This window comes from Ailuropoda melanoleuca, chromosome 5 (genome assembly GCF_002007445.2).
Source record: "Ailuropoda melanoleuca isolate Jingjing chromosome 5, ASM200744v2, whole genome shotgun sequence".
Lineage (NCBI taxonomy): Eukaryota > Metazoa > Chordata > Mammalia > Carnivora > Ursidae > Ailuropoda > Ailuropoda melanoleuca.
The window spans coordinates 69820944-69848138 of NC_048222.1; the positions used below are offsets into that span (position 1 = coordinate 69820944).

Genomic DNA, 27195 nt, shown 5'->3' on the forward strand with positions numbered 1-27195 from the left:
GGGAACCAATGGCTACTGGAGCTAGAAGGAATTTGCTGAAGACAGGAAACAAAGATTATGATCCCTGATTTGATCGGGAATGATTCCTTTAAGTTAATACTCACCATTTAGTCATGTAAAGAGAAAAATATGGAAGCAAATGTAAATGTATTAAAATTACAAAGGAGAAAGGTAGGCATTGTCACAGCTGTGACCCCATTCTTGAGCACAGTTAGAGGGCAAAGAAAGGAAGGGGCAAGAGCTATGGCTTTGAAATGGAACATGTTTGGATTCAATATAAAATATTACTTATTGGTCACATACTAGCTGTGTCACTTAGGTAAGTTCCTTAACTTCTATGAACTAGTACCTACATTTATAAAATGGGAACAATAACATTTAACTCATAGGACTGTTCCAAGAATTAAATGTGCTAATTTTCCTGATTCAGTCTTCCTTGAACAAGAAAGACAATAAATAGGGGTTGTCATTGTGGAGTGCGGTTAGTTGCAGGGATCAGTGAGTGAGAGAATCGCATTTCCATAGTTTTGAAATATATTCACTATTGCCTCCACTTTGTACATCATTTTAATTTGGGATTTAAACAAAAGTATACATAGCACTACTGTCACTTTCAACACTTCAAAAAGTATCATGAAATATTCTGAAGGAATGTTTCTGGAATCAAGGTCATTAACTTTCTGTAGGTGGAGAGGGAAGTTTATGACACAGGTTATCACAGGACATTTATACAGTAGCTGCAACTCTTAAAGCAATTTAGAAATAATGATAATAATAAATCAAGATGTTTTAATTAAAGTCTATAAAAATCTAAAGGCAAGAGAAAAATAACTAGACCATTCTAACTAGAACCTCATGTTAACACTCCCTCAACATTCTCTAGCCAAAGGCTACTGCCTTTAAAATTCTAAATGGGTCCTGTGGGATTGTCATTTTAACCACAAATGTCCATGTGTATCCTGGAGAGATAAGGATAATGCTTTCCTGAAATACACACACAGAACATAGATGATAGGTGTAGAACCCAGAGACCAAGGTTTAAAGAGACCGTGTGACGCTCGCAGCACTCAGTCCAATGAGTGCATACAGAGCTGTGGTTTTGAAGACAGAAAAGGGAGGCTGAGAAAGTGAAACTTGTTCAAAGGGGGCAAAAAAGTAATTCTCTGAATTTTAGGGAAACCAAATAAAATACTTCAGCAGCAATATACCAATGCATTTAAATAAAATCCCTAGGTAAATTTCTCACTATTTTTATAAAACTCAGTTCTAGTCTATGTTCTCCCAGGATTTAAAAGCATAATACAGGGGCTCTTGGTTGGCTTAGTTGGTTAAGCATCTGCCTTTGGGTCAGGTCATGATCCCAGAGTCCTGGATGGACCTCAAAGTCAGTCTCCCTGCTCAGCGGGGAGGCTTCTTCTCCCTCTGCCCTTCCCCTCACACTCATGCTCTCTCTCTCTCAAATAAATAAAATCTTTTTAAAAAAACATAACACAAAGTTTTCTCTATATACTCTCAAGAGTCCAAATTTTACATGCACAGCTATTATAGTGCATGTCAAAATAAACAAAAAGGAAATAAAGAAAGTAAGTGTTATCAAGATCAAAGAAAAGCGAATTTCACAGTTCCATTAACCATTAACGTGGTTCAATGGGTAAGCCAAGTTCTTATCATTTTATAAAGAAATATGAGACATTACTAGATTTGTCATTATCTTGCAGTACATGCAGAGGACAGGAGAATGTCAAGAGAAGTATGGAAAATGGCATAAGAACTGAACTCGATGACTGGCATTGACGAGGATTTCTATTTAAATATGATAACCTTCCACACCAATTTCAAAATTAGAACTAATTTGAGAGATAAACTGGATAAATTTCATGGGGCTTAGGAGTAAAATCAGATAACTCTTTTTTCAGCTGCTTTATCATGATTTAAAGTGATGCAACATTTGTAAGAAAAAATAAAGGCGATTTTCCAATTCAATCCATAATTCACCACTTTCACCTCTTCTCTTTACCTGGATCACTTCTTGATCATTTATCCTACATCACTGTAGGGTAGACACATGTTCTCTGTCTTGCTCTTTCTTTGTCTTTCTCACTCTTTCTCTCTTTCATACACACATACTCTCACACATATGTACTCACATATACAAATAAACATGCTCGTACAGGAAACAAACTACCCTGATATTTCTGAATTCACTTCACTTGCAAATATAGGCCCACTGTCACGGAGATGCTACTGATTTGGGTAAGTCTATCTATGACCTTTAGCTTTAAGTGGTAGGCTCTCACTGGCTTTCAAGAAAACAAGACAAGGATGTAGCCTTTTCCCTGGACTGCAAAGGCACCTTGCATTCTTTGTTGTTGCATCTAAATTATGCTCTGGAGTCTGCCATTTAGGAGGGAGGTGGAAAGCATGACATCAGCTCAGGTTTTCATCAGTATTTCCCCTTTAACTCTAGAGACCAAGGTCTTAAAGGCCAAGGCGTCTTGTCTTCCCTGTTAGCAGCTGCAGAATCTTCACTAGATTGAGTTCTGTGGGGTGATTTTGACTGCAGTTCTAGCTTCTTTTTTTTTTTAATAATAATTTTTTATTATGTTTTGTTAATCACCATACAGTACATCCCTAGTTTTTGATGTAATGTCCCATGATTCATTACTTGCGTATAACACCCAGTGCACCATGCAATATGCGCCCTCCTCCATCACTGGCCTATCCCAATCCCCTAACCCCTCCCCTCTGAAGCCCTCAGTTTGTTTCCCAGAGTCCATAGTCTTTCCTGGTTCATTCCCCCTTCTGTTTACCCCCCTTCATTCTTCCCTTTCTTCTCCTACCCATCTTCCTATTTCTTATATTCCATAAATGAGTGAAACCATATGATAATTGTCTTTCTCTGCTTGACTTATTTCACTTAGCATTATCTCCTCCAGTGCCATCCATGTTGCAGCAAATGTTGTGAAATCGTTCCTTTTGATGGCTGAGTAATATTCCATTGTATATATGGACCACATCTTCTTAATCCAGTCATCTGTTGAAGGGCATCTCGGTTCCTTCCACGATTTTGCGGTTCTAGCTTCTAATGCTGAGCCTGGTTCTCATTCCTTCTCACTGATTATGGGAGCTAACGTATCTATTAAATGACTTTTTTTCTTAAGTTAAAAACAAAACAACAAACAAGCAAACAAAGAAGCAGCCAAAGTAGTGGAGAAGTAGAGGAGCTTAACATTGAAGTGCTTAGGTCTGGGGTCAGACAGACCTAGGTTCCAATCCTTGCCCCTGACTTGGCTGAACCTCTCTCCTTATTGGACAATATTATTATTATACTCCAAAGGATGGTGCCTGGCATTTCAGAGGTGATCGATCCATGGAAGTTTTTGTTATGGTTTAGATACTTAAGGTGGGGTATGGCCTTGGTAATTATATCCTTCCATTCTTAAGATGCCATTACTTGGGAGCTGATACTGTGTCCTCCCCAGTCAATGAAGCCATTCAGTAGAGAATGCAGGGCCGCACAGGTGAGAAGGTGATTGATATGATCCTTGGAGACTAAAATCACTAAGAAGAGTTCAGTTTGTATTGTTTTTCTTTAAAGATTTTATTTATTTATTTATTGGACAGAGAGAGAGCACCCGCACTCATGCAAGCAGGAGTATGGGGAGAGGGAAAGGGAGAAGCAGGCTCCCCACTGAGCAGAGGGCCTGATCCAGGGCTCGCGGCCTGAGCGGAAGGCAGAGGCTTAACCGACTGAGCCACCCAGCTGTCCCCAGTTTGTTTTTTCAAAGCGAGTGTGCAAATTCTACTTTCAGAATCCATGCAACCTGTATACAACCCTGATGACTGTTTACCTTTTTTGTTTTTCATATCTCTTTTTCAATCTCAGGCCACACTTCTTTTAGTGTCATTTGTACCCCAACCTTGTCCTGTGTTTACAGACATTTTATAAACTATCCCCCATGGTGGACATTCCTCTCAAATGGAATCTTCGAAAGACTGCACTTGTTGTAAGAAGTTGGGTCCCATTTGCTCTGTAGTCTGTCCTTAGTCAGTTGCCTTTGACACATCTCATTCGAGGTGTACCAGAAACTAAGGAACGTGGCTAATGATAGCTCCCGCTTTGGTGGAATTTGGCTACTGCCCTTTGAAGCTGACTTTGTAACGTTCATACTCTAAATGGGCACTCTGGGGTGACTGAGGGTTTATCATATATAGATGCTACCCCAGGACAATTCACACACTTGGTGCATTTGGATGCTGCCCCAAAACTGATACCTAGATTTGCTAGATTTCATAAATAAAATACAGGACAACCAGTTACATTTGAACTTCAGACAAACAACAAATATTTTTTTTTCACTCTAAGTATGTCCTATGCAATATTTATTAACCTCCTGACCCAGAAGTTGAACTGACTGCACATTGAGTTTCATCTTTCAGGAGTTTTGTAGATCAGCCAGAATGGCCCACAGAATTTGTTTGAGGAGGACGAGAAGATAATCACTCCAACAGAACCTCTCTACACAGCAGTCTGGCTGACATTCAGCTAAGACAGCAGCACTGGTTGCTTAAACACTGAAATGCATATTGGTTAGGAAATAGATGGTGCCCTGGGCCTGCCTAGTCTCTATCCTACACCAGCCTTACCTCCTACCATTCCCCAGTGGAACCTCTGTATCTTCTCACAATTCAGTAACTAAAGATGAATATGGGATGAGACAATATGGATGGACCTGGAGGGCATTATGCCAAATGAGATAAGACAGAGAGAAAAATACCTGATCTTCTCACTTATATGTGGAATCTAAAAAATAAAGCAAACTGAAATCACAGAAACAGAGTACAGACTGGCAGTTGCCAATAAATACATAAAATCTAGGCAGGGAATGAGGAGAAGGGGAGATGGGTGGAGGTGGTCAAAAGGTACAGACTTCCAGTTATGAGACTGATAAATTCTGGGGATGTAATGTACAGCATGGTGACTAGAGTTAACAATACTGTATTGCATATTTGAAAGTTGCAAAGAGAGTAGATCATAAGGTATTTGTCACAAGACAAAAAATGTGTGACTATGTGAGGCGATAGATGTTAACTAAACTTGTTACAGTAATCATTTCATAATACATGCATACATCAAGTAATCACGTTGTACACCTGATACTTGTACAACAACTTATACGTCAAGGTACCTCAAAAAAACTGGGAGAGGAGGGAAGGATAGCACTGGAGAGACAAAGTTGTATGAGCCTTCAAATATAGTTAGGGGACAAATTTTGATCTTGCGATCAGTTATGACATAGTTCCTCACATCAGGACAAAGATTTCACACTGAGAATATGAAGATCTATTTGTTTTCTTTAAATAATTCCCATTCCCCATATATTAACTTTGCTTGGGCTGACTTATGCTCCTATAATAGAATCAGGAAATTTAATATTATAGCACTTTATTTCATCTGTTCCTATTCCTCTCCATTCTGTCAAAACACACTTGATAAGGAAACTGAAGGTAAGCAAGTGCCCACAGTCCCATCGCTGGTCAGTGGTTGAGCTGAAGTTGAAAGTGAAGGGATCTCCATCTCTCGGTCTAGAGCAGAGGTTGGCAAATGGCAAATCCGGCCCAAGGCCTGTCTTTGAATGACACATAAACTAAGACTGATCTTTACATTCTTACATGGTGGGGCAAATAAAGCAAATGATGAATGTTTCTTGATATGTGAAAAATTAGATGAAATTCAAATTCAAATTTCAGTATCTATAAACTTTTACTGGAGCCCAAGCTCACTCATTCATGTATGTATGCTTCATGGCAATTTTCTTTCTTTCTTTCTTTCTTTTTTTTTTTTTTGTTTTAGATTTTATCTATTTATTGGAGAGAGACAGAGATAGTGAGAGAGTGCAGGAGCAGGGAGGAGAGGGAAAAACAGGCTCCCCACTGAGCAGGAAGCCTGAACTGGGGCTCTATCCCTGGACCCCAGGATCATGACCTGGGCCAAGGCAGACTCCCAACCAACTGAGCCACTCAGGCACCCCTCTGTGGCTATTTTTATCACCAGAGTTGAGTAGTTACAACATAGACTAATGGGCCCCAAGGTCTAAAATATTTCCTCTCTAGTTCTAGTAAAAAAAAAAAAAAAAACTAAACTAAACTTAATTAATGCACAGCTAAATAAGAGAACTTAATAGCAGCCCCAGCCTGAATGCCAGTGGCCATTCTGATTTCTTGGTGTCAAACTCCCACCAATTCTTAAATGTTTTAGCTATCACGCCTGCATACTAATGAGAAGCAGCATATCTATAGAAAAAAAGCTGAGGAAAGTATCTTCCTGATATCGACGCTGCAAATCAGGTCCAGAACTGAAAACAGAGCAGTCCTGTCTAACACTTAAAACTGATCAAAATATCACACAGTGGTACATGCCTCCCTGACCTTACTATTCAAAGGCCTCCCCCACCCAGAGGAAAGACCTCCTTGGGAGCTGGTGTGGTGATCAAAACTTTTACTCAATGAGTAGAACCCTTTCAAATGGACATCTTACTTATAATATCAATATTTAAAACACAGGAGTTAAATTGTGCTGTCTGAAGAGGGCAAAGGACTTAGAGATGAGGAGTCTTAGGGACCAAAGTGTAAAAGCCACTGATACAGAAAATAATCTAAAGAAACTATAGCATGTTGCCTGGGTGGCTTAGTCGGTTAAGCATCTGCCTTCGGCTTAGGTCACAATCCTGGGATTGAGCCCCGATCAGGAGCGAGGTGTCAGGCTCCCTGCTCAGTGGGGGGGTCTGCTTATTCCTCTCCCTCAGCCTCTCTCCCTGCTTGCTCTCTCTCTCTCTCTCTCTCAAATAAATAAATATAATCTTTAAAAAAATAAAAAACTATCCCAATTTTAAAAAATAATTAATGGAAAACTAAAACATAAATATATATTTTATTATATATTCATATAATTATTTTTTATATAAATATAATTCATATACCATATATAATATATAAACCATTAAAGGCTGGTTCAGAAAATAGACCTTTTTTATGCAGTGATATGTATCAAAAGCCTAAATATATTTATAGACAATAATCACAAGTTTATCTTAAAAAAATAGTCCTAAATATTGGGGGTGGGGGGAAGGGTACAGGAAAAATTGTACGTTTGGTAGTTCTATTTATTTCCAAATTGTGGAGTATTCCAAAATCGAAAACAACACCAACATCAAATAATAGAGAAATGATTTAAAAAATTTTTGAGATACAATGTACTAGAATAGTATACATTCACTTAAGACACATCTAGAGGGGTGTCTGGGTGGCTCAGTCAGTTAAACGTCTGCCTTCAGCTGGGGTAATGATCCTGGGGTCCTGGGATGAAGCCCCAGTTCAGACTCCCTGCTCAGTGGGGAGTCGGCTTCTCCCTCCACCTCTCCCCTTGCTTGTGCTCCTTCTCTCGCTCACTATCTCTCTCTCAAATAAATAAACAAATCTTTTTTAAAAAAAACACACATCTAGAAAGAATATGTAACAATACGGATAAGTAATGTAAAATTAATTGGTAAAGAGAAAAGGGGGGAAACATAAAATCTATGTTTATATGTAAAAACAATCCCTCATTTAAAATAAATCCTACATAGTGAAAAATACAAAGAAAATTTATCAAATGTTAACAGCTGTTGTCCTTGGTTGCTGAAAGTTATTTCTTTTCTTTCAATTTTACTAGATATTTCAAATTTTATAAAAGGATTGTTTTGATTTTTATAATTGAAAAGTAAAAATAAGAGATAATTTCATTCACAGGGGAGAAGGAAAACCAGAAATATATAGTTTAGCCACAGAGTTAAAAAAAAAAACACAATAAACATAATTTTTTTAAAACACAGAAGAAAAAGAAAGTAGTCTTTCAAAATGCATTTCAGGCCTCCTGGCTGGTTCAGTAGGAGGAGCATGTGACTCTTGGTCTCAGGGTCATGAGTTCGAGCCCCACGTTGGGTGTCAAGGTTATGTAAGTAAATAAATAAAAACTTAAAAAAAAAATAAAAAACAAACCCCCCCCCAAAAATCCACTTCAACCCTTTCAGATCCCAAGCCTCCTGTTGCAGCAAACACAACTTAAAGTAATCTGACCAATAGATGTCACTGTTACACTTCTTTCATTGACCACATCTTCTGATGCACAACCTAACTTCGGAGGAAGGGTGACAAAAACAAAAACATTACAAATTTCCATTTCATCTCACAAAGGGCTGTAGATTTTTCATCTTTCAGGCTCATTCCAAGCCTCCTTTTACAATAACTGGGATGTTGAATGCTTTTCTAAAATGACATCCAGTGATGATGCTACTATGGTTACGAAAAGTACAAGGTTCATCTGCTCTTGGTTACTTGAGAAAATCTCCACCTATATAAACACTACAGATCTAACTGTGTTCATCAAAGACATACTTCTGGGTCTGAAAGTAATGAACTGGAAGGTATCAAAAGGAATCAAGGACACAAGTTTGCTGATGGGCATTAAAGTCAACGGCAAAGGAAAAAAAAAGGGGGGGAGAAGAACAGAAAAAAGGGGAAGGAAGGAAGAAAGAAAAGGGGAAAAAAGAAGGAAAGAAAGACAGAAAAAGTCCTTCTTGGATTCCTAATGTTCACCCTCATCTCTGAAAAGAAACAGAGATGGAGAGGGGTGGTGACAACGTTGACAGTCTGATCAATCTATCAGGCCATCTACAATGTGGAAGGAGCTACAACCCAGCCCACTATTCTGTAGAGTACAGTTAACAGTTCTGGATGAATACATGGATGAATGAGAAGGGAGAAGGCTGTGTTTTCTAAGTGGGTCATCTTGTATTTGCAGATTTCCTGCTGACCTGTTCACCTGTTATCTCAACAGCTGGAGGGAAAGAAATGTTTAGGAACGTGTGAGGGAGACAGGCTATTTAGCTTGTTCTAGAGAACGCTCTCAAACCTATCTTCTCAAATTTTTAGAAAAGTGATATTAAGAGGTGCCAAGCAGCAAACAGGTACTCCCACCACAAGGTTTAGGCATTAAAGCTGACGTAGGGAGAGCACTCTGAAAACATTCAGGTAAACTGTAAACATAATCACGTTCTAGTGCACACATTTCGGACCACTGAGGTGTCTCTGTATTCTGCAGCTGACTGATTTTTAGATAATGACCTCCCCACAAAATGCAGCTTCAGCAGTTTTGTGAACACAATTTACAGTAAATGCATCTCTGTTGACCGCAGAGAATCACAGCTCAAGCGCGAAGGTTTCCACTTACATGGAGATCCAAGTACAGTTCGCTTTTGTTTGGCTTCTCTCTCTCCTCGTGGAGCAGAAATGGACAGGCTGGTCCTGCTCGATAGCCCAGGAACCATGCACCTCCATCCTTGTTGGGAAGGTCTTTAGTTGTTGTCTGATCACTCAAACAGTCCCGGGGGAAGCCCTCGGAAGAGATGCCTAGACAAAAACAGAGAAGACCATCAGTGACACGGCGGCTAAAAAACCATCAAGCCAGCCCTATCTTGTTCTCCTATGTGGGCCATTTCATACTACCTCTTACATTCCTTTCTAGGTTGTATTTTTAGAGTATGCTCTCTTCCAAAAGTGCTTGTCTTGATTACTCTTTCTGGATCTCACTAGCAAAGAATTTAAAACATTTGCCCTCACCCCCAATTCACAAAGAAAAGTCTATTAGCTATACTCCACGTTCACTATCCTTGCTTACCAATGCAGGCGATACAGCCCATTCTCTCTCAGGACAGAATCAGAGGATGAGCTGCAGGACAGAAGTCAGGAGGCCTGAGTTGTTGGGTTCACTACTAACAGGTGTTACCTGAGCCAGGTCACTAGTCACTAGTATGTGCGTTCTTCTAGAGCAGAAGCTGCATCATGGACATCTTCATTTCTGGGGGTAGAATTATCGTGCATGGTGCATATTGGCACGTGGTCACTTTGTTGAATGAGTGACATTGCATGAGTGAACTATCTGGGACTCACTTTTCTCATCTCTGGAATGAGGGTATCACATCAGTTTTTACCTAAACTGTGTTGGGATAATAGTCAAGGATGTGCCAGGCACTGTGCAATTCATGATAGCTCTATAGGTAGGCATCACCAGTGCTCCCATTTTAGATGGGGAAACTGAAGCACAAAGAGGTCAAGCAATTTGCTCCAGATCACAAAGTCAATAAATGGGAAAGCCAGGAACTGAACCCCAGCAGTTAAACACTAGAAGCCATGCTCTTAATGACTACCCAGGTGGCCTGTGCCATTGAAATGGCGATGTGTGTTGTATAACGAAAGGACTTTGTGGTCAACTAAATGTGAGAAAAACTGTGTGCTGTAGCCTTTAGAGCCACGAGTCACAATAGCGTAGTAAAGACTTTGAAACACCCTTTAGTAAAGGAGCTTAGCTCTGTATAATAGCGTTTTCCGAACTTATTAGACCACAGAATCCATTTAAAGGATCCTTGTGAAACATGTTGGAAGCCACTAGTGTTCCACTGGAACATAGTTTGGAAAATTCTAGATTAGATCACCTCTAAAGTCCCACACAGCTCTCAAGTTCCTAGGCCTCTTTTAATTCCTGGTAAGCAACCTTGGCAAAATATTAAGCAAACAGGCCGAGGGTTTAGGCTCAGTGCACTTAGCAGTAGAGCTCACTGCTGGATATATGATAGGGCATTTATTACACCTAATCCTTGTAATATTGTCTCTTTGATAGTAGCCCGATGCCAGCCAGTGGCTTTTGCCATACTGCAAACCTGATTTGAGCTAAGTCAGCTGGTAAAACGACTGTGGGATAACAGTCTTCTCCTTTACATTAGAGCAGATTTTTAGAAGAAAGAAAATTTGAAAACAGCAAGGTTTTGCTTTGTGCTTGCTTGTTTGGTTGACTGGTTTTCAATCACACTTCAAAGTGAAAGATGATACAGGTCACAGTGTCTCTTCAGCTGGCCTCTGGCAGGCTGTTGACAAAACACTATTCTGTAGGCACTGAGAAAATAAGGATCCAAGATGTCAGGCGTCTCCTGGGCAGACGCAGGGTGTCCGGAAAGTCATAACCAGGCTCTTCCTTCATGTACACCAGATGCCTTAGAATGAGGGCCTTTTTATTCACCTGGCCTCACCCTTTCCTTCTGCCCCTAGCTACATACTCTCTCGAGACAGACTGTCCCCTGGGCTTTCGCTTAGGCCCTCCTGGGCTGCAGAGGGTGCCCACTCCTGCTCCAAAGAAGACACAGAAAAGGTCTAGTGCCTGAGAGAACCTCGGAGAGGAGCCCTCTGCTAAGCACCACCCCCCCGTATCCTCACGATGACCCTGAGAGGAAGGCAGTGCTGGTCGTGCTCTAACAGATGGACAGATTGAAGCTCAGGCGGTTAAACTTCCATTTATAAGGCTCAGCTCCCTCCTAGAATACTTCTGTTTATATCTGGCAAGAAAGGGGAAACCAACCTGTTTAAATTTATGGTGTCCCCTCACTGTGCCACGTCATCGTCAGAAATGTGTTAATTACTAATCCCATCCCCTTTTTTTAAGTCCCTCCACTTTTCATTTTGATTTTGGGAGGGCGGCTGACATTGGGTAAAGTTTACACAGATTAAGAAAACAACATAAAACGTAGTCTGTATGTCACAAACAACATATGTAAACACCTAAGGCAGGACCTCCGGATCATCAGAGGCACATTGTCTGGTGACTGGAAGGTCGCCGTTTAGGTATAAGAGAGGGAGGAATTCCCACGGTAACAAGGATCCGGTGTCCTCGGATAAAATGCAGGTGCCCACGCAAACGCACCCACGCACCCTGCAGAGGCTGTCGGACACTTCGTTAATAAGGTGTGCGGTGCAATCCAATCCACTCTTTATGCAGAGGAAAGACAACACCAAGTTTAGCCACAAACGAGGAAATGTGACTTCATTTTGGAGTTCGTTTTCATTTATAGAGCCAATTTCTAACACCTAATGTTTAACCAGACAATGTCCCTATGAAGTAAATGCGCAAGGTGTAACGGTGATGCGTACTCATTTTGGTGAAGATCGTCAGGACAGGACCAAGGGCAGAAATAAGTAACAAAACCGTTACTCTCAAAAGTCTGACAGATAGGTGCAAATGACAAATTCACCATTAGAAAGGACATAACAAACTTACAAAGCAAGTCTTTGAATGGAGAGTTTTAACAATACGAACACAAGCTTTCTGAACAGTCAAAAATAAAGCACATGACCATATTGGTTAACACAGCTAGTGGCCACACTATTCTCTTCAACTGAATAAATATTAATAAAGAGAAAAAAAATTACCTGAAATTAGGTAAGTATATTCTGTCAAATAGTCAAATGTCATCTAGTTTTATGACACAAAGAGATTTTGAGGTGTTATATTTTCATTGAACATTTTGCAAAAAGCCAAGAACGGTCTCTTCAAGTCAATCATGTTTTTCCCTTCCATGTGCATACTAGAAATGCATTTTCCACTCCATATTTATTGGTTATTTTGTTTCTCAAAGACATTTCAGAGGCTTGATGAACCACACATGCACACAGGTTAATGCTACAGCTGACTGCTGTTAATACAACATACAGCACGGACACAGCACAGGAAGGGCAACTTACCTTGGGACCACCTTGAAAGTCCGTGCTTTTCCCAACCATTCAAATGATGAGCTGCACTTCCTGATGCTAACCTACAACATCAGACTGGGGTTCTGCTGTCAGTGAAGCAGACAGAAAGGAAAGGTAATAGGCCATTTAAAACTGGAAGCAGTCTCCGTAGCTCGTCTTTCCAAAATGGAATAAGCATCCCTACCTGAGGATCACTGTTTCCACTCCTTCACTTCCTCCCTGCATTATGATTATGCACCCAAGGCCTTTTCCAGTGGCATTTGGAGCTCCACCCATTGGCATAGTTGTTGTGTATTTCCCCTGGTCCATGGATGTTGGATCTGGCCTTGTGTCTTGCTATAGCCAATTGAATGAGAGCAATGTGACAGGATGCCAATTCTGAGTCCAGGCCTTAAGAGGCATTTTGTGGTTTTCCCCCTGCTTTGTGTTTCTGCCATCACCATGCGACAAGCATGTGCTAGGGAGCCCAAATGAGACGCAGAGAAGACCCAAACATAGTCCTGCTGCCCGGAATGGACCCATATCAGAGCAAGTGAACGACAGCCAACCAACTCTTAGGATGATGAATGAGAACAATAAATATTTGCTACAAGCCACTGAGATTTGGGGTTTATTTATCAAAATAGCTGCCTAATAGACTATCATCTGTCTCCACCAGAAGCACTGTATCTATTAAAAAATTTAAACCATTTCAGCTGAGAGGGCTTAATGACTACAATATATATTTTTTGTAATTCCTACTGAAAACAATTATTCAATATATCAGGTTTTGGAAAATCAAGCAAAAACTCATGGCATACCCATTTCCTCATTCATACCATGATTCACACACAAACTTCATTTCATTAGAATTAACCTTATTCAGCAGGCATTGTCTTTAATTATCTAAGGAATATCTACATGTCTATATAGATATATACACATATATAAATGTATATACATATACATATGTATAAATCTGCTTCCAAAGAGAAGTGTGCAAACATACCACATAACCAGATCTGGACAAAAGTCCCCAAGGAACAAAATTACAGTGCCTTTCAGCCTTCCTCCTTCAATTTTCCTGTCACACTGAGCCCTCACTTGACAGCAATGATGAAGTGGTTATGCTTCCAAAAGGAGAAGGGGTGGAAAAGACCTTAGCTTGAGACTTTCTTGAGTTTTTGCTCCTATGCTGTAGTTCCCAAGGCCATCCATCATACTGACTTAAAATAAATCCAAAGAGGTGAAGTTTTCTCAACCGTGAATATCAGAACTGATATGTAAAGGTAGACAGGTTGTCTTCCATTATGTTATTCAAACATGTACTTACAAGCAAGAGAGACAGGAATCTAGATGGGTAGCTAATGGAAAGTGACATTGTTAAGTACTTGTAAAGAGGGTGTGTGCCTGTGTGTAATTATTCACGTCTTTATCCAGGGAGACAGAGCTTTGGTAAAGGTATAGTCTCATGGCTGGTATCTGTCAATTTGAGATCAACGCTTGCCAATCCCATTGCCCCCATTTTCTTTCCTTGTGATGTTCAATGATACCATGCCACTAAGCAGATAGGTAACTATAATTCTGAGAACACACCTTATCTATCCACCCCAGCCTCTAACTCCTCGTGAGAAGTACATAGAGGGAGAAATTAGGAGCAAGGATAGACAGATGGAAGTGGAAGGTGCACAGAAGCAGGGGAAGGCTGCAGGTAGATCAAGAAGTAGGAAGGAATGGGGAGTAGACCATGTCTACTATGAAGACAGCATCCATATCCATCAAACAAATGCAATGTTTGAATTTCTAAAGTTATGCTTAAATTCAAATGAAATGAAATAGAATTTAGAATTAGAAGGGATCTTGTATATCTCCTATCTGCTCATTTTATACTTGATGAAACTGAAACCCAGGAAGGTTGTGTTATTTCCAATATGTCCACCTAGTGGCAAAGGCAAACTAAAATCTAGGTTCCAGGGAAATCTTTTATGTTATTTAGAGAAGGACATCATTGCCATTCCATAGATGAGAGAACACTGAGGTCTGAGTAAGAAGTAGATGTAAATGGGGGCACCTGGGTGGCTCAGTCAGTTAAGCGTCTGCCTTCGGCTCAGGTGATGATCTCAGGGTCCTGGGATCCAGCCTGCTCAGCAGGGAGTCTGCTTCTCCCTCTCCCTCTGCCCCTCCCCCCTACTCATTCTTTCTCTCTCTTTCAAGTAAATAAACAAAATCTAAGAAATAAAATAAAGTAAAAATAAAAATATGCCTGTTAGTGAGCTGTGTTCAAAATTGTTTTCTTCCAGGAAACTTTACCTGGGCTAGGGGTGACAGATTGATGGGGGATGCAAACAAATCCCCATTTTAAGTAAAGAAAAGAAACCTGTATACAATGAGGGCATACTAAACATCACACACTCATGCTAAGGACTATTTTCTGTCCGGGAAGATAAAGAGAAAAAAAATGAAGCTCATAAGAATTCACGGTAGCACTCCACTGCAGCAGATCCCAAATCTGCTTAAGTCCTAAAAATAGAATTCACGTCATCAAATGCAAGAGCGCCAAGTAAGTGGCTGATACCTCCCAAAAGAGCAGTTCCTCAGGGCATTTCCTTAGAAATGACATCCAATCAATGACACAACTTCCTTAAAGAGCAAACATTTGAGCCTCGGGCCATGAATGAAACTATTTATAGGCATAGCTTTAAATGAAATGGCATTTTAAGGAGGTACATAAATATATATTTCTATGATTATTATTACACTAACTTCTTTCCATGTTCTTTTCCTGCAAAGAATACAGATGTTAAATGAGAGACAAATATTGCTCAAGTCAGGAAGCTCATTTGTGGCTATAGTTATACGGAATATTCGAACACCTGAAAAACAGGGGTGTGTATTTCAAGTAGCACAAACGATGCTGAGTCACTCTGCTTTAGAATGGGTGGAAGGTAGGAGCAGACGCTTCTCAGTAGGGTTGGTGCAGCAAAGATCAAGAAAAGATCAAATTTGGAAGGTTGTAGGATTCCCTGAGACATTAAGAGCCTCTATGCATTCTCAGACAGTAAATGCTAAGGAAATTAGACGTTGGTACTTCCAATGCCTGTTATCAAAAAATTTTGGTATGTTTGATGATAAGAAATATACTTGCTTATTAACAAAAAATATTATTGAAGAACAAGAATACAAAAAACATTTCTTATCGTATTCATTCCAAATAAATTTGAATTACATTTTTTCCATTTTATGTCACATTGTTCCAGTTATTACAGGAATAGTTATTCCAATGGGGAGCTCAACCCTTGAAGAGATATGACGTAATTACTAATTATGTTAATAGCTAAGGAGGTATAGTAAAGCAAAAAACCTATAAAATACTAAGGCTTGGATTATAAAGTATATAATGAATATTTTTTTAAAAAATCTTTTTCCAAAAAGAAACGATCTTAAGAGAGTCACAAAACATGAATATTCATAACAAAATTGAGACAAAGAAAAAAAGAAGGCACACAGGCCAATATTAAGGGTAAGCATTTAAGAGATTAAGAACCCAGTATGACTTTGAGTGTCCTGGCAAACAAAGCAAGAATGAAAAAGCATTCAGTTAGTTCACTTCTATTATCAAAAGGAGGAGGGGCCCCTGGGTGACACAGTTGGTTAAGTGTCTGACTCTTGGTGTCCCTTCAGGTCCTGATCTCAGGGTCCAAGGGATGGAACCCGGTATAGACCCCCATGTAGAGCCCCGTGTCCTCAGGCTCTGTGCTCAATGGGGATTTGGCTTGTCCCTCTCCCTCTGCTCCTCCCCCCATGCTCTCCCTCTTTCTCTTGAATAAATAAATCTTAAAAAAAAAAAAAAGAGGAAACATACTGATCCTTCAAGGCCGATCAAGATTTTTCTGATGTTTAATTCGGAGAGACACTGCTACATAATGCAGTCAATTCCCACCTTAGCCTTAGCTCCATCCTGGCTGTTCTGACCAACAGTTGACTTCACAGAGCTAATGGTGCTGATCTAATTGGCTACAAATAGCCTTTGTCCTTTTAACCAGAGAGGTTTGGAAATTATCTTGAAGGCCCAGTGATTTGAAACTAAGTGAGAAGTTCTTTAAGAACGCTACTAAGTAGTGGCTGCCCTGAAACAGCCAGATTCTTAAATGGCCCCCTTTGGCCAAGTGTCCTAGGCACTAGAGCTTTTCTACCTCCCATCATCCACCAGCCGTTAGTATCAAGGAGCAGCCCTGCACTTGACCCCAACCTTAGCCAAGGCCTGATTTATCACCATCTCTCCCCACAAATCGATTTTCTTAAGGGTGAGTAATGTCCTTCATACTGGACATTTAATATGTGTCACACACTTTATACACATTACACATTATTGAGAATCTTCATAAGAATCCTGCAAGGTTGGTATAAAGTAATCCTGTTCTAAAGATGAGAAAAGTAATGAAATAGAGAAGTTAACTTAACCCAGGGTCAAATAGTATGTAGGAGAATGGATCCTGAACCCAGAGCCTAGAATTAACCTCCTGCCATATACAACTAAAAATGAAACAAAATATAGGAAACAACTATTTTTAGGTATTGGATAGCAGGCAGTGCAGTTCTATAATCCTTGAAAGAGGTACCGCAAGTGAAGTGAGCCTCATGATTGCCTGGGCTTATAGTGAAGAGATGATTTCTAGACTAAAGATAATTAATAGGGCCCAGTGACCTATGGGGAAATATCAAGCAGTCTAACATACGTAAAATTAGAAGCAGGGGTCTGTCTAGGGGAAAAGGAAAAGTATTTAAAAAAATACTTGCTGAAATTTTCTAAATTTAATAAAAAGTATAAACCCATAGATCAAAGAAGCTCTATGAACTTTAAGGAGGAAAAACATAAAACTACAATAACTGAAGTTGTAGAAAACCAGGTATAAAAAGAACATTATAAAAGCAGTAAGAGAAAAGAATATATATAGGAAACCAAAGAAAAGAATAATTAAAGACTTCTTGTCTGAATACGCATGCTGGAAGGCAATGGAATGACAACTTTAAAGCACTGAAAAATAAGAGTCAACCTAGAATTCGACATGCAGTAAAAATATCTTCCAAGGTGAAAGGAAAATAAAGACTTCTTCAGACAATTAAAAGCCAGACAATTCATCTTCAGCTGACTTAGACCACAGGAATTGTTAAAAAAAATTTTTTTTCCCCTGGCAAAGGGAAAAAAATCAGAAGAGAGGCACCTGGGTGGCGTAGTCAGTTGAGCGTCAAACTCTTGGTTTCAGCTCAGGTCACGATCTCAGGGTCCTGAGATTGAGCCCCGGGTCCGGCTCTGAGCTCAGTGCAAAGTCGGCTTAAGCCTCTTTCTCTCTCTGCACCTCCCCCTACTCTCTCGAAAACACATAAATATATCTTTTTAAAAAATCAGAAGAAAACTTGGAAAGCACCGAAAATCATAAACATGTAAGTTAATACACAGGACATTTTCCTCGTTATTGAAGTTATTAAAAAATATAATTAACTGAAATAAAAATAATACATTGCGTGGTTTATAACATATGTAGGTAAGAGATGCTGATAACAACAGCAGCACATCCAAGAAGGAGAAATGGAAATATTCCGTTGTAAGAGTCAGACATTTATGTGAAGTAGTGTAATTTAAAATAGACTGTGGTAAATTAAAGTTGCGTATCATAAACTGTAGAGTTACCAGTTTTTAAAAAGAATATCTCTGGGGGCGCCTGGGTGGCACAGCGGTTAAGTGTCTGCCTTCGGCTCAGGGCGTGATCCCGGCGTTATGGGATCGAGCCCCACATCAGGCTCCTCCACTATGAGCCTGCTTCTTCCTCTCCCACTCCCCCTGCTTGTGTTCCCTCTCTCGCTGGCTGTCTCTATCTCTGTCGAATAAATAAAAAATAAAATCTTAAAAAAAAAAAAAAAAGAATATCTCTGATGGTGGACATAATATGGAATCCTAGAAAGCACCTGATCTAAAAGAAGGTAGAAAATTATATAAAAGGGAACAAAAACAAATGGAAGGTGGATTCAAACTCAGTTATACTGATAGTTACATTAAGTATAAATCATTTAAAAACTCCAATTTAAAGTCAGAGTTTATCAGACGGGGTAAAAAAGCAATACTCAACTGTATGCTGCTATCTATCAGAAACTCATTTTAAATATAAAATTATAGGGGCGCCCGGGTGGCACAGCGGTTAAGCATCTGCCTTCGGCTCAGGGCGTGATCCCGGCGTTATGGGATCGAGCCCCACATCAGGCTCGTCCACTATGAGCCTGCTTCTTCCTCTCCCACTCCCCCTGCTTGTTCCCTCTCTCGCTGGCTGTCTCTATCTCTGTCAAATAAATAAATAAAATCTTTAAAAATAAATAAATAAATATAAAATTATAAATAAGTTAACAGTAGAAGGACGGAAGAAGCTATATATACAAACACTAATTACAGAAAGCGTGAGTGGCTATATTAATATCAGACAAAAATAAACTTTGAAATGAGATATGTTACCAGGGATAAAGAGAGAAGTTTCATAATGATGAAAAGTCAACTTGTCAGAAAGAAATAACAATCCTAAATTCATTTGTACCTGGTAACAGAACTTCAAAATACATAAGCAAAACTATCAGAACTGGTCTGGATAAATATATGTATTCACAATTATATTTGGAGATTTCAGTACTCCTGTCTTAGTAGTTAATAGAACAGGTTGACAGAAAATCAGTAGGAATACAGAAGAACTAAACAATATTACTACCAATTTTACCCAGTTGATATTTATAAGATATACTATCCAATAACTACAGAATACATATTCTTTTCAAGTGCATATGGGATTTATCAAAATCATCAACATACTGTGCCATTCGTAAATCTGAAAGGATCAACATCATAAAAAATATGTTCACTGACATATGTAATTAAATTCAGATACCAATTACTGAAAACTATCTAGAAAATTCCAACACTTGGAAATTAGACATCACACTTCAAAAATAGCTTCATAGTTCAAAAAAGAATCACAAGGGAAATTAGAAAATATTTGAGACGTAGCTAAAGTGGTGAGCAGAGGAAAATTTATAGCCTTATTTAGCACTGAATTATGACCCTTCTTCCACAGTGTTCAACATCTTAACATTTATTCCCGGGACTGGGGGATATCAGGCACAGTTGATGCATGGTGAACTCAGAAAACAGAGGATTCAGTAACCACCTTCTTCTTGAATGCTAAAATGCTAAGGTCTTAGCTTTTGTTGCTTCACTAGGCTTCTAGAACACTTTCAGTCTCTAGGGCAGGCAGGTATTAGAACATTATTCTGGGAGAAACAGGACTAGCCCCAGACATTGCTGCTGCCTCCAGTTCCTCCATAAGCTGCTGTCCCAGATCACCCTACAGTGAATCTCAAATCCAATGCCTTTCAGGGTCACTCAGAGCTTCCAGTCAGCTTTTTAGTCCCCAGACCTTAAGCATGTACAACCGGTGATCACAAGACAGCTGAGGAGAATGTCTAACATAAAAAGCAAGAAAGTGGAGAGCAAAAGAAGAAAGAGGTTTGTCACTCCATACCTACTGGATCAAGATTTTGGTGGCAGCTACTTTCTTTGGCAACCATATCTCTTGCTACCTAACCCTCTTCCACACTCCAAATCTTACCAGCTTCCTGTAATACTGTTCCATCCTTCCCCCCTTCAGGCCTAGAGCTGGTAATGGCTTTTTGCTGTTGCTAGTTTCTGGGAACCTCACAAACCCAAGCCAGTTTTCTTAATTGGTCTGGACATAATCTCTTCATTAAGTTATTTTCAGTTTAAACCCTTTTGAATGTACCATCTATTTTCTGCCAGGACTCTGACGGACAGAGTAATTGGCATCAGGAATTATGTTTATTTCCTAGCCTGTAGCATGTTTGTGTATTACTAAAGCATCTAGGGTGTTTGCTACCTGATGCTTACCATACCCAGTTAGAATAAGAGCAGCAATGTAATGGGCCAGTGTAATCTTTCGAGAGAAATCAAAATGATCATACTCCTTTCAGATTATATTATGATAGAGAAAAGGTAAATTGTCATAGCCCTGGAGTAAGACAATGATGGTATACTGCTGTCCTTTGTAGATGAAGATGAATTGACTGGCATGAAAATAAAGCATTTTCTAAATCAGTAAATGCATATTAGCTCCCAGGGGCTATGTTGATATACTCAGTAAGTATATCATATCTGAAACAGCACTTGCAACTTGCATCCCATGTAATTAATTTTATAAGAATCCAGTCATTCTCTAAAAGCCATCTGTTTTCTCACTAACCAAAAGAGAATTGAAATGGGAGTATGGTATAAGTCACCATCCTTACATCTTTCAAATCTTCAATGGTGGCACAAATCTCTGCAATTACCCCAAGAATGTAGTGTAGGCTTTCAACTAGTAGAAAAAATATGATGCCATTCCTCTCAGAACACACACATCTGGGAACCAAAGGTAGTCCTTCACAATAAATCACTTCCATAATTTTTGCCTCCTATCTTTGCAAACTTGGGCTTGCTGGGTTTGGATCTTAGTGACCAAAGGAGGAATGTTTCTACTAGGGAATATAGATAGTCCTGGTTTCAACAGACAGGAAGCTAAGAGTACAACTTGGTCACTTCAGGTTCTCATACATTAGAGATACATGTATTTGATTTCAGGGCCTAACAAATTGAATGTCTTTCGTAGAATATTTTGAACTGGACCTAGAGTATTAAACTCCTATAGTCCAAAACAACAAAAACAAAAACCCAGTAGTAAATGTAAAGCTACATATTTTGAAAAATAGTATAGAACAAATCCTACAGAATGAATGTCCTCGTATTAATATTAAAACAATACAAGGAAGCTACTGTGAAACAAATACTCTCCAAGATCCCTGGTAAAAGAGCAAATTGGAATACATCGTCGCAGAACTATTTGGGAATCTGCACCTGACACAGGGGTTAACAGTTATGGCCCAATGGATGAATACAGCACCCAGGCTATTTTTGTATAGCCTGTGAGCTAAGAATGGGTTTTGCATTTTTTCATTTTTAAAGGAGGGGAAGGAGCAAAGGGAGGGGCAGGGAGTGGGGTGGGAGATGAGGGGAAGAAAAGCAGCAAGAGAGCCTTTATGGACTGCAAAGTCAAAAAATGTTTACTATTGGGCTCTTTACACAAAAAGTTTGCTGACTTCCATTCTAAAACGTTACATATGTTCTAGCCTTTAAGTAACAAAAATAGGCTTGTGTGCATCTGTCCTAGCAGAATAATCATTTTGCCATTCAAGATCTATTACAAAGAGATATTACAGATGCCTGGGTGGATCAGTTGGTTAAGTGTCCAACTCTTGACTTTGGCTCCGGTTATGACCTTGCAGTCGTGAGACCGAGCCCCATGTCAGGCTCCATGCTCAGCTTCTTTCAATTTATGAAAGAAAAAGGTGAGAAACTAAATGCCGTAAACACCATAAAGCCCCTTACTGTTTATTCCTCTTGCTTTGGTGCTGAGTTAGACACAGTGGACAGCCAAAAGGAAGAAGGGCATAGAACTCCATTTTTCCAAAGGGGTTGCTTTCAAGTTCAAATGAATGGTTCATATTCTACTGTATTCATTTTGAAATATTTTTGTTGTTTCTCATTTATCCTTCAAACTATCATATGCCCCAAACAACACAAAAAACGACAACAAAAGACCTAAGCCACAAAAATGAGTTTTCACACAGAATATTAGAAGAGTCAGGATCTTTTCAGAATGTTTTGTTCAGCTAAATTACAATATTTTATTTTCCTTTACACTGTGAGCCTATTTGGTCAAACATAAAATTGACCCTAATCATCTTCAATTTAGGGACTTGTTTTTCACATTTTATCACTATCTGGAAATGCCTTTTCCTGAGGGGATTGCTATTATCTCGAATGTGATTTTACTATGTCCGGAGGCTACTGTCTTACCAGAAAACACAGCTCTAACTTAAAATGCATGTCAGCAGAAAAATCAATTTACTAAAAGAAAATTGACTTCATGGACAAATCTTTCAGGAAAGCAACTGATCCATAAAGTGAGCTAAATCTATACTAAGAATAGAATTGAATTCATTATATATTTTTCAGTCAAGAAGAACTTATCACTATATTCCAGTTCATGATAAACTTTCTCTGGAATGATTCCACTAAACAAATAATAGAATGGGAACTTTTGAGTCTAGCATTTTTGAGAAATTACAAATAAGCACAAGATTGTCAATAATGGCAAAGAAGACTGAATCGTACTGCACTAACAAGTATTTCAGGAGTAGGATTTTTACTGGGGGGGGAGGTTTACATTTTGTTTACCTACATAGAAGTGGACTTCCTTGCCAAATTTTCACAATTTGTCACTTAAAATAACAGTACAAGCCATAACAGTGACTTGCTGTTAATGAATGGAAGCACCAAATAATTCATTTTCTCTTCCTTTATTTGAAATGACAGTCCTATGTACCAGTGAGAGGGATGTAGAAAATTCCTAGAGAAAGTCACAACCACCCCAGTATGAGGTTAGGGTATATCTCCTGTTTTAACTGTGCTGAATCCTCTTTCAATAAATACTATTAACTTTCTCTTTTTTTTCTTCCAGAGTCATTTAGTTTACATCAGTGCTTCATAAACACGAAAAAGCTAAGCAATGAGAATACCAAAAATTTCATTTGGCATTGCCTCTGTGGCTTAAAACAAAAAGGTGTGTATGTGGGTGGGGGGTGCAGATTTGTTTAACATGTACTTAATTTCAGAAAATTGTCTAAATCTCATTATCTGAATCTATTAGCCTTCAAAGGAATCTTGAATCTTATGGAAGCATCCCCAGATCCTCTCTTAACAAATCCAGTGGCTAAGTCTCAGCCCTTGTCCCGTGGAACCTCTCAGTAGCATCAGGCAGAGTTGAACACACTTTTATTTTCCTTGAAATTCCTTTCTAGAAACCACATCCTCAACACTCTCCAAGTGTTCGTCTTTGTTCACTGCTCACTCCTCAGTCACCTTGGTGGCTCCTCATCCCCCCCACTTCTAACTCACGGTTCTTAACCTCAGTACTGCAGACACTGGGGCTAGATCATTCTTCATTGTGGAAGGACGTTCTGTGCACGGTAGGATGTTGATCTCTGACCTCCACGCACTGCTTACCGGGGCACCTCTTCCTCCTCCCAGCCAGTTGTGACAACTAAAAATGTCTCCAGACATTGCTAAATGTTTCCTAACCAGAGAACCAGGGCTCTAAATGTTTCACCCCCCCCAAAATCTGTCCTGTGCCCCCTTCCCTTCTCCATCTTCACTCACTTCCTTGGTCATCTCATTCAATCTCAAAGTTTTAAATGCCATCTAAATTCTAGTAACTTCCACATTGATACATCCACCTGGACCTCTTTCCTGTCTCACATAGGCACTGACTGCTCTATGGCCTCTATGTATCCCAAACTCTTGGTTTTCCTCCTAACCTTGCCCCTTCCTCAGTCTTTCATCAGTATTCACTCTGTTTCTAAGATTAAAAATGTGCTTCATCCTTGGGTCCTCTCTTTCTCTTGTATTCCATATACATCTTATGAATAAGACCTGTTTGCTCTACCACCAAATAGTATCCCAAATCTGACCATTTGTCATATTGCTCACACCCAGTCTAAGCACCTGTCTACTCTCATCTGACCAACTGAAATAATCTACCAGTTCTTCTCCCTTCTTCCACACCTATCCCCTATAATGTTTTCCAAAAGCATCCATGGGATCTTGTAAAAATCTCACACCATCGCTCAGATCAAAATCCTGCTATGGCTTTCCATCCCAGTTAAAAGAAAAAAAAGGGGGTGGTGGTGATTCCTGACCTTAAAGAAACTCACCTAATCTGACCCCATGTACCTCTTTCTCTCCATCTCCTACTATCTCCCTTACTCCATGCATTCCTGCTACCTCAGCTTTCTTGCTGTTATATGAGTAAAACAACTTCACTCCAGCCTGTGGCATTTACAATGGTGTTTCCTCTGCTGGAATTCTGAGATCATCACATGACCAATTTCTTCATATTGCTCTGGTTTCTGCTAAAATATCCTTCCAGCAAAGAAGCCTTCTCTTCATTGCCCCTCTTCCAACATTTTCTTTCTGAAGTACTTTTATCTGTAATACCATTACCTGAAACTATGTAATTAATTAGTCTCAGATGAAACTAGGTTTAAATAGAAGTAAAATATGGGGTGCCTGGGTGGCTCAGTCATTAAGCGTCTGCCTTTGGCTCAGGGCGTGATCCCAGTGTTCTGGGATCGAGTCCCGCATCAGGCTCTTCCACTATGAGCCTGCTTCTTCCTCTCCCACTCGCCCTGCTTGTGTTCCCTCTCTCACTGGCTGTCTCTCTCTCTGTCAAATAAATAAATAAATTTTTTAAAAAAATAAATAAATAAATAGAAGTAAAACAGATTTCAGTTTGGATGCCATGTTCCCGGATTGAATGGCTTTAATGCAGCATTGGCAAGAAATCTGAGGCCATGTTCAGGATCAGTGGGAAAAAGTCTTGTGATTGATTAGCAATGCCTTCTCTGACATAGGAGGGAAGAGTGGTAGGGTGTGTGCCATGTTTTTGTCATCCTTTAATGAAGTCCTCTGACTCTTTTTTTGTCTGCTCATTCTTTGGTAGTTCGTACTCACTGGCGTCCTCATCAGTGTAACAAGAAAACAGAAGAGATGTGAAATTCAGATAACTTAACTAAATAGTTGCTGCTTTTGTAGACGTTTTGACGAAGGAGGGAAAACCACATAAGGCTAAAAGATATGGCAAACCATCAGTAAGTGTGAATCATCTATGTACCTCTTAACTCCCAGAAGTAGAGGAGATAATGGCATGCAAGAGAGAAGGAAATGACTTCAAAGATCTGTTTATAAGAGAGTGAGATTATCTTTCTTTGCTCTTCAAGAAAAGAGTTTGAATGATGAAATTATGAGATTACAACTTGGAAGACACTTGAAGAGTCTTTGTCATTAATAAAACATTACTTTTATTTTCAAATTCCCTAACTCAGCTATGGAATGATTAAGCAAGGACAGACTTAGAGATACTAAAGATAGAGAGATAAAGAAAATAAGGTGAAAGGATAAAAAAGGTCTCTATATGACAAAACCTTCCCAACCATCCAAATTCCCCTCCCCACTCTTTAAGAAAGGTCAACTGACAGCCCTTGGCTCCTGACATGCAACTATATCCTGTTCCTCTTTTGATGTTCTCACTGAGAGGGATTTAACTGCCCTTTCCTTGATTCATTAGATGGTCACTTCAAAGAGACTCCAAAGAGGCAGCATTTGCCCAAACAACTCCCCTGTCTTAGTATCCAGGCAAAACCCAAAAAGCAATTCATCCTAAATTTCACACATTATTGTCTTTCACCCCTGTCAGTGACCCCAGCCTACAATATTGATTACCACTCTGCCTCCCAATATGAATCCTTCAGACAATCAATTCTCTCCCAGAAAAGGGAAAGAGTTATCCAGTCTATAATGCCCCGAGACCTGTGATTAGCCCAGGCAGAAACCAAACAACCTAGCAAACTTGTCATAACTTTAAATCATTTACGACCCATTTCCTACCCCAAAGTCAAGGAGGGAAAGATCTACAGCAGTCTAGAGTATGCTTCAAGACTTTATTCAAGATAAAGATGGGTACTCAATTTAGTAACAAATGTACTGAAACTTTTTATTAAATTAACAAATGTCTCTGACTACTCTTAACATGTAAACCAGATTTGTGAGGTTCCTGTGAAGTGATGACATACAAATTTATGATAGTTTCCATATTTTTCTGAGACCTTAGTGGATAAATGGGCAAAGGGCAAATAAGATAAATGACCAAAGAGTATGAAGAAATGTTCAACATCACTCTAATGAGAGAAATGCTAGTCAAAAGAGCAATAAAATACAACATTTCCCCATCAAATCAGAAAGATTAAACCTTGAAAATATGCAATGTCGGTAAAAGAGCAGGAAAATAGGTACCCCACTCTAAAAAAGCTGGACAGTGCCTACCATGTTTACTAAGTTAGCCACAGCACTTTACACAGTACCTGGACATTGCAAGTTCCCACTAAATATTTGCTGAATAATGAATAAATAAATAAAATCAGTGCATGGATATTCTACTGTTGGGAGTATGCTGAACAAAATTTAGAGAAATAATTTCATAATATTAAAATACAGATAGTAGTCATACTTTTGACACTATTCTTCTTCAGGAATCCACTATAAACAAATTCTTTAAAACTGCAAACATAGTATGCAAAAATGTTTGTTACATTATTAAAACAATGGAAGATTATAAACAGGTCAAGTGTCCAAAATTAGGCAAATGATAGTAAATGGATGGATAGTTCTCTGGACAGAATAGTTCACAATAATTAAAATATTTGTAAAATGTTTGAAAATGTGGGAAAGGGTTTGTAACCTGTTAAGCCAAAAATTATGTCTTTATATGAGTATAAAATTTAATATAAGCATAGTAAAATGTATATTTTAGTTGTAATTTTTCTATGGGTCACGATAATAGAAAGTTTTCTGTTTTTTCTACCTTTCTAAATCTCCCTATATTTTTCTTTAATGGC

General features: G+C 39.1%; 1 protein-coding gene across 8 annotated transcripts in view; it reads right to left on the reverse strand.

Annotated features, from left to right (window-relative positions):
* The window catches only part of FMN1 (formin 1), a 412618-nt gene that overhangs the window by 294063 nt on the left and 91360 nt on the right, over nt 1-27195 (reverse strand). For all 8 annotated transcript variants that reach the window (XM_034661208.1, XM_034661207.1, XM_034661209.1 and 5 more), the window contains one exon: nt 9269-9447. In XM_034661208.1, coding sequence (XP_034517099.1) covers nt 9269-9447 — 179 coding nt within the window. The remainder of the gene's footprint in view (nt 1-9268; nt 9448-27195) is intronic.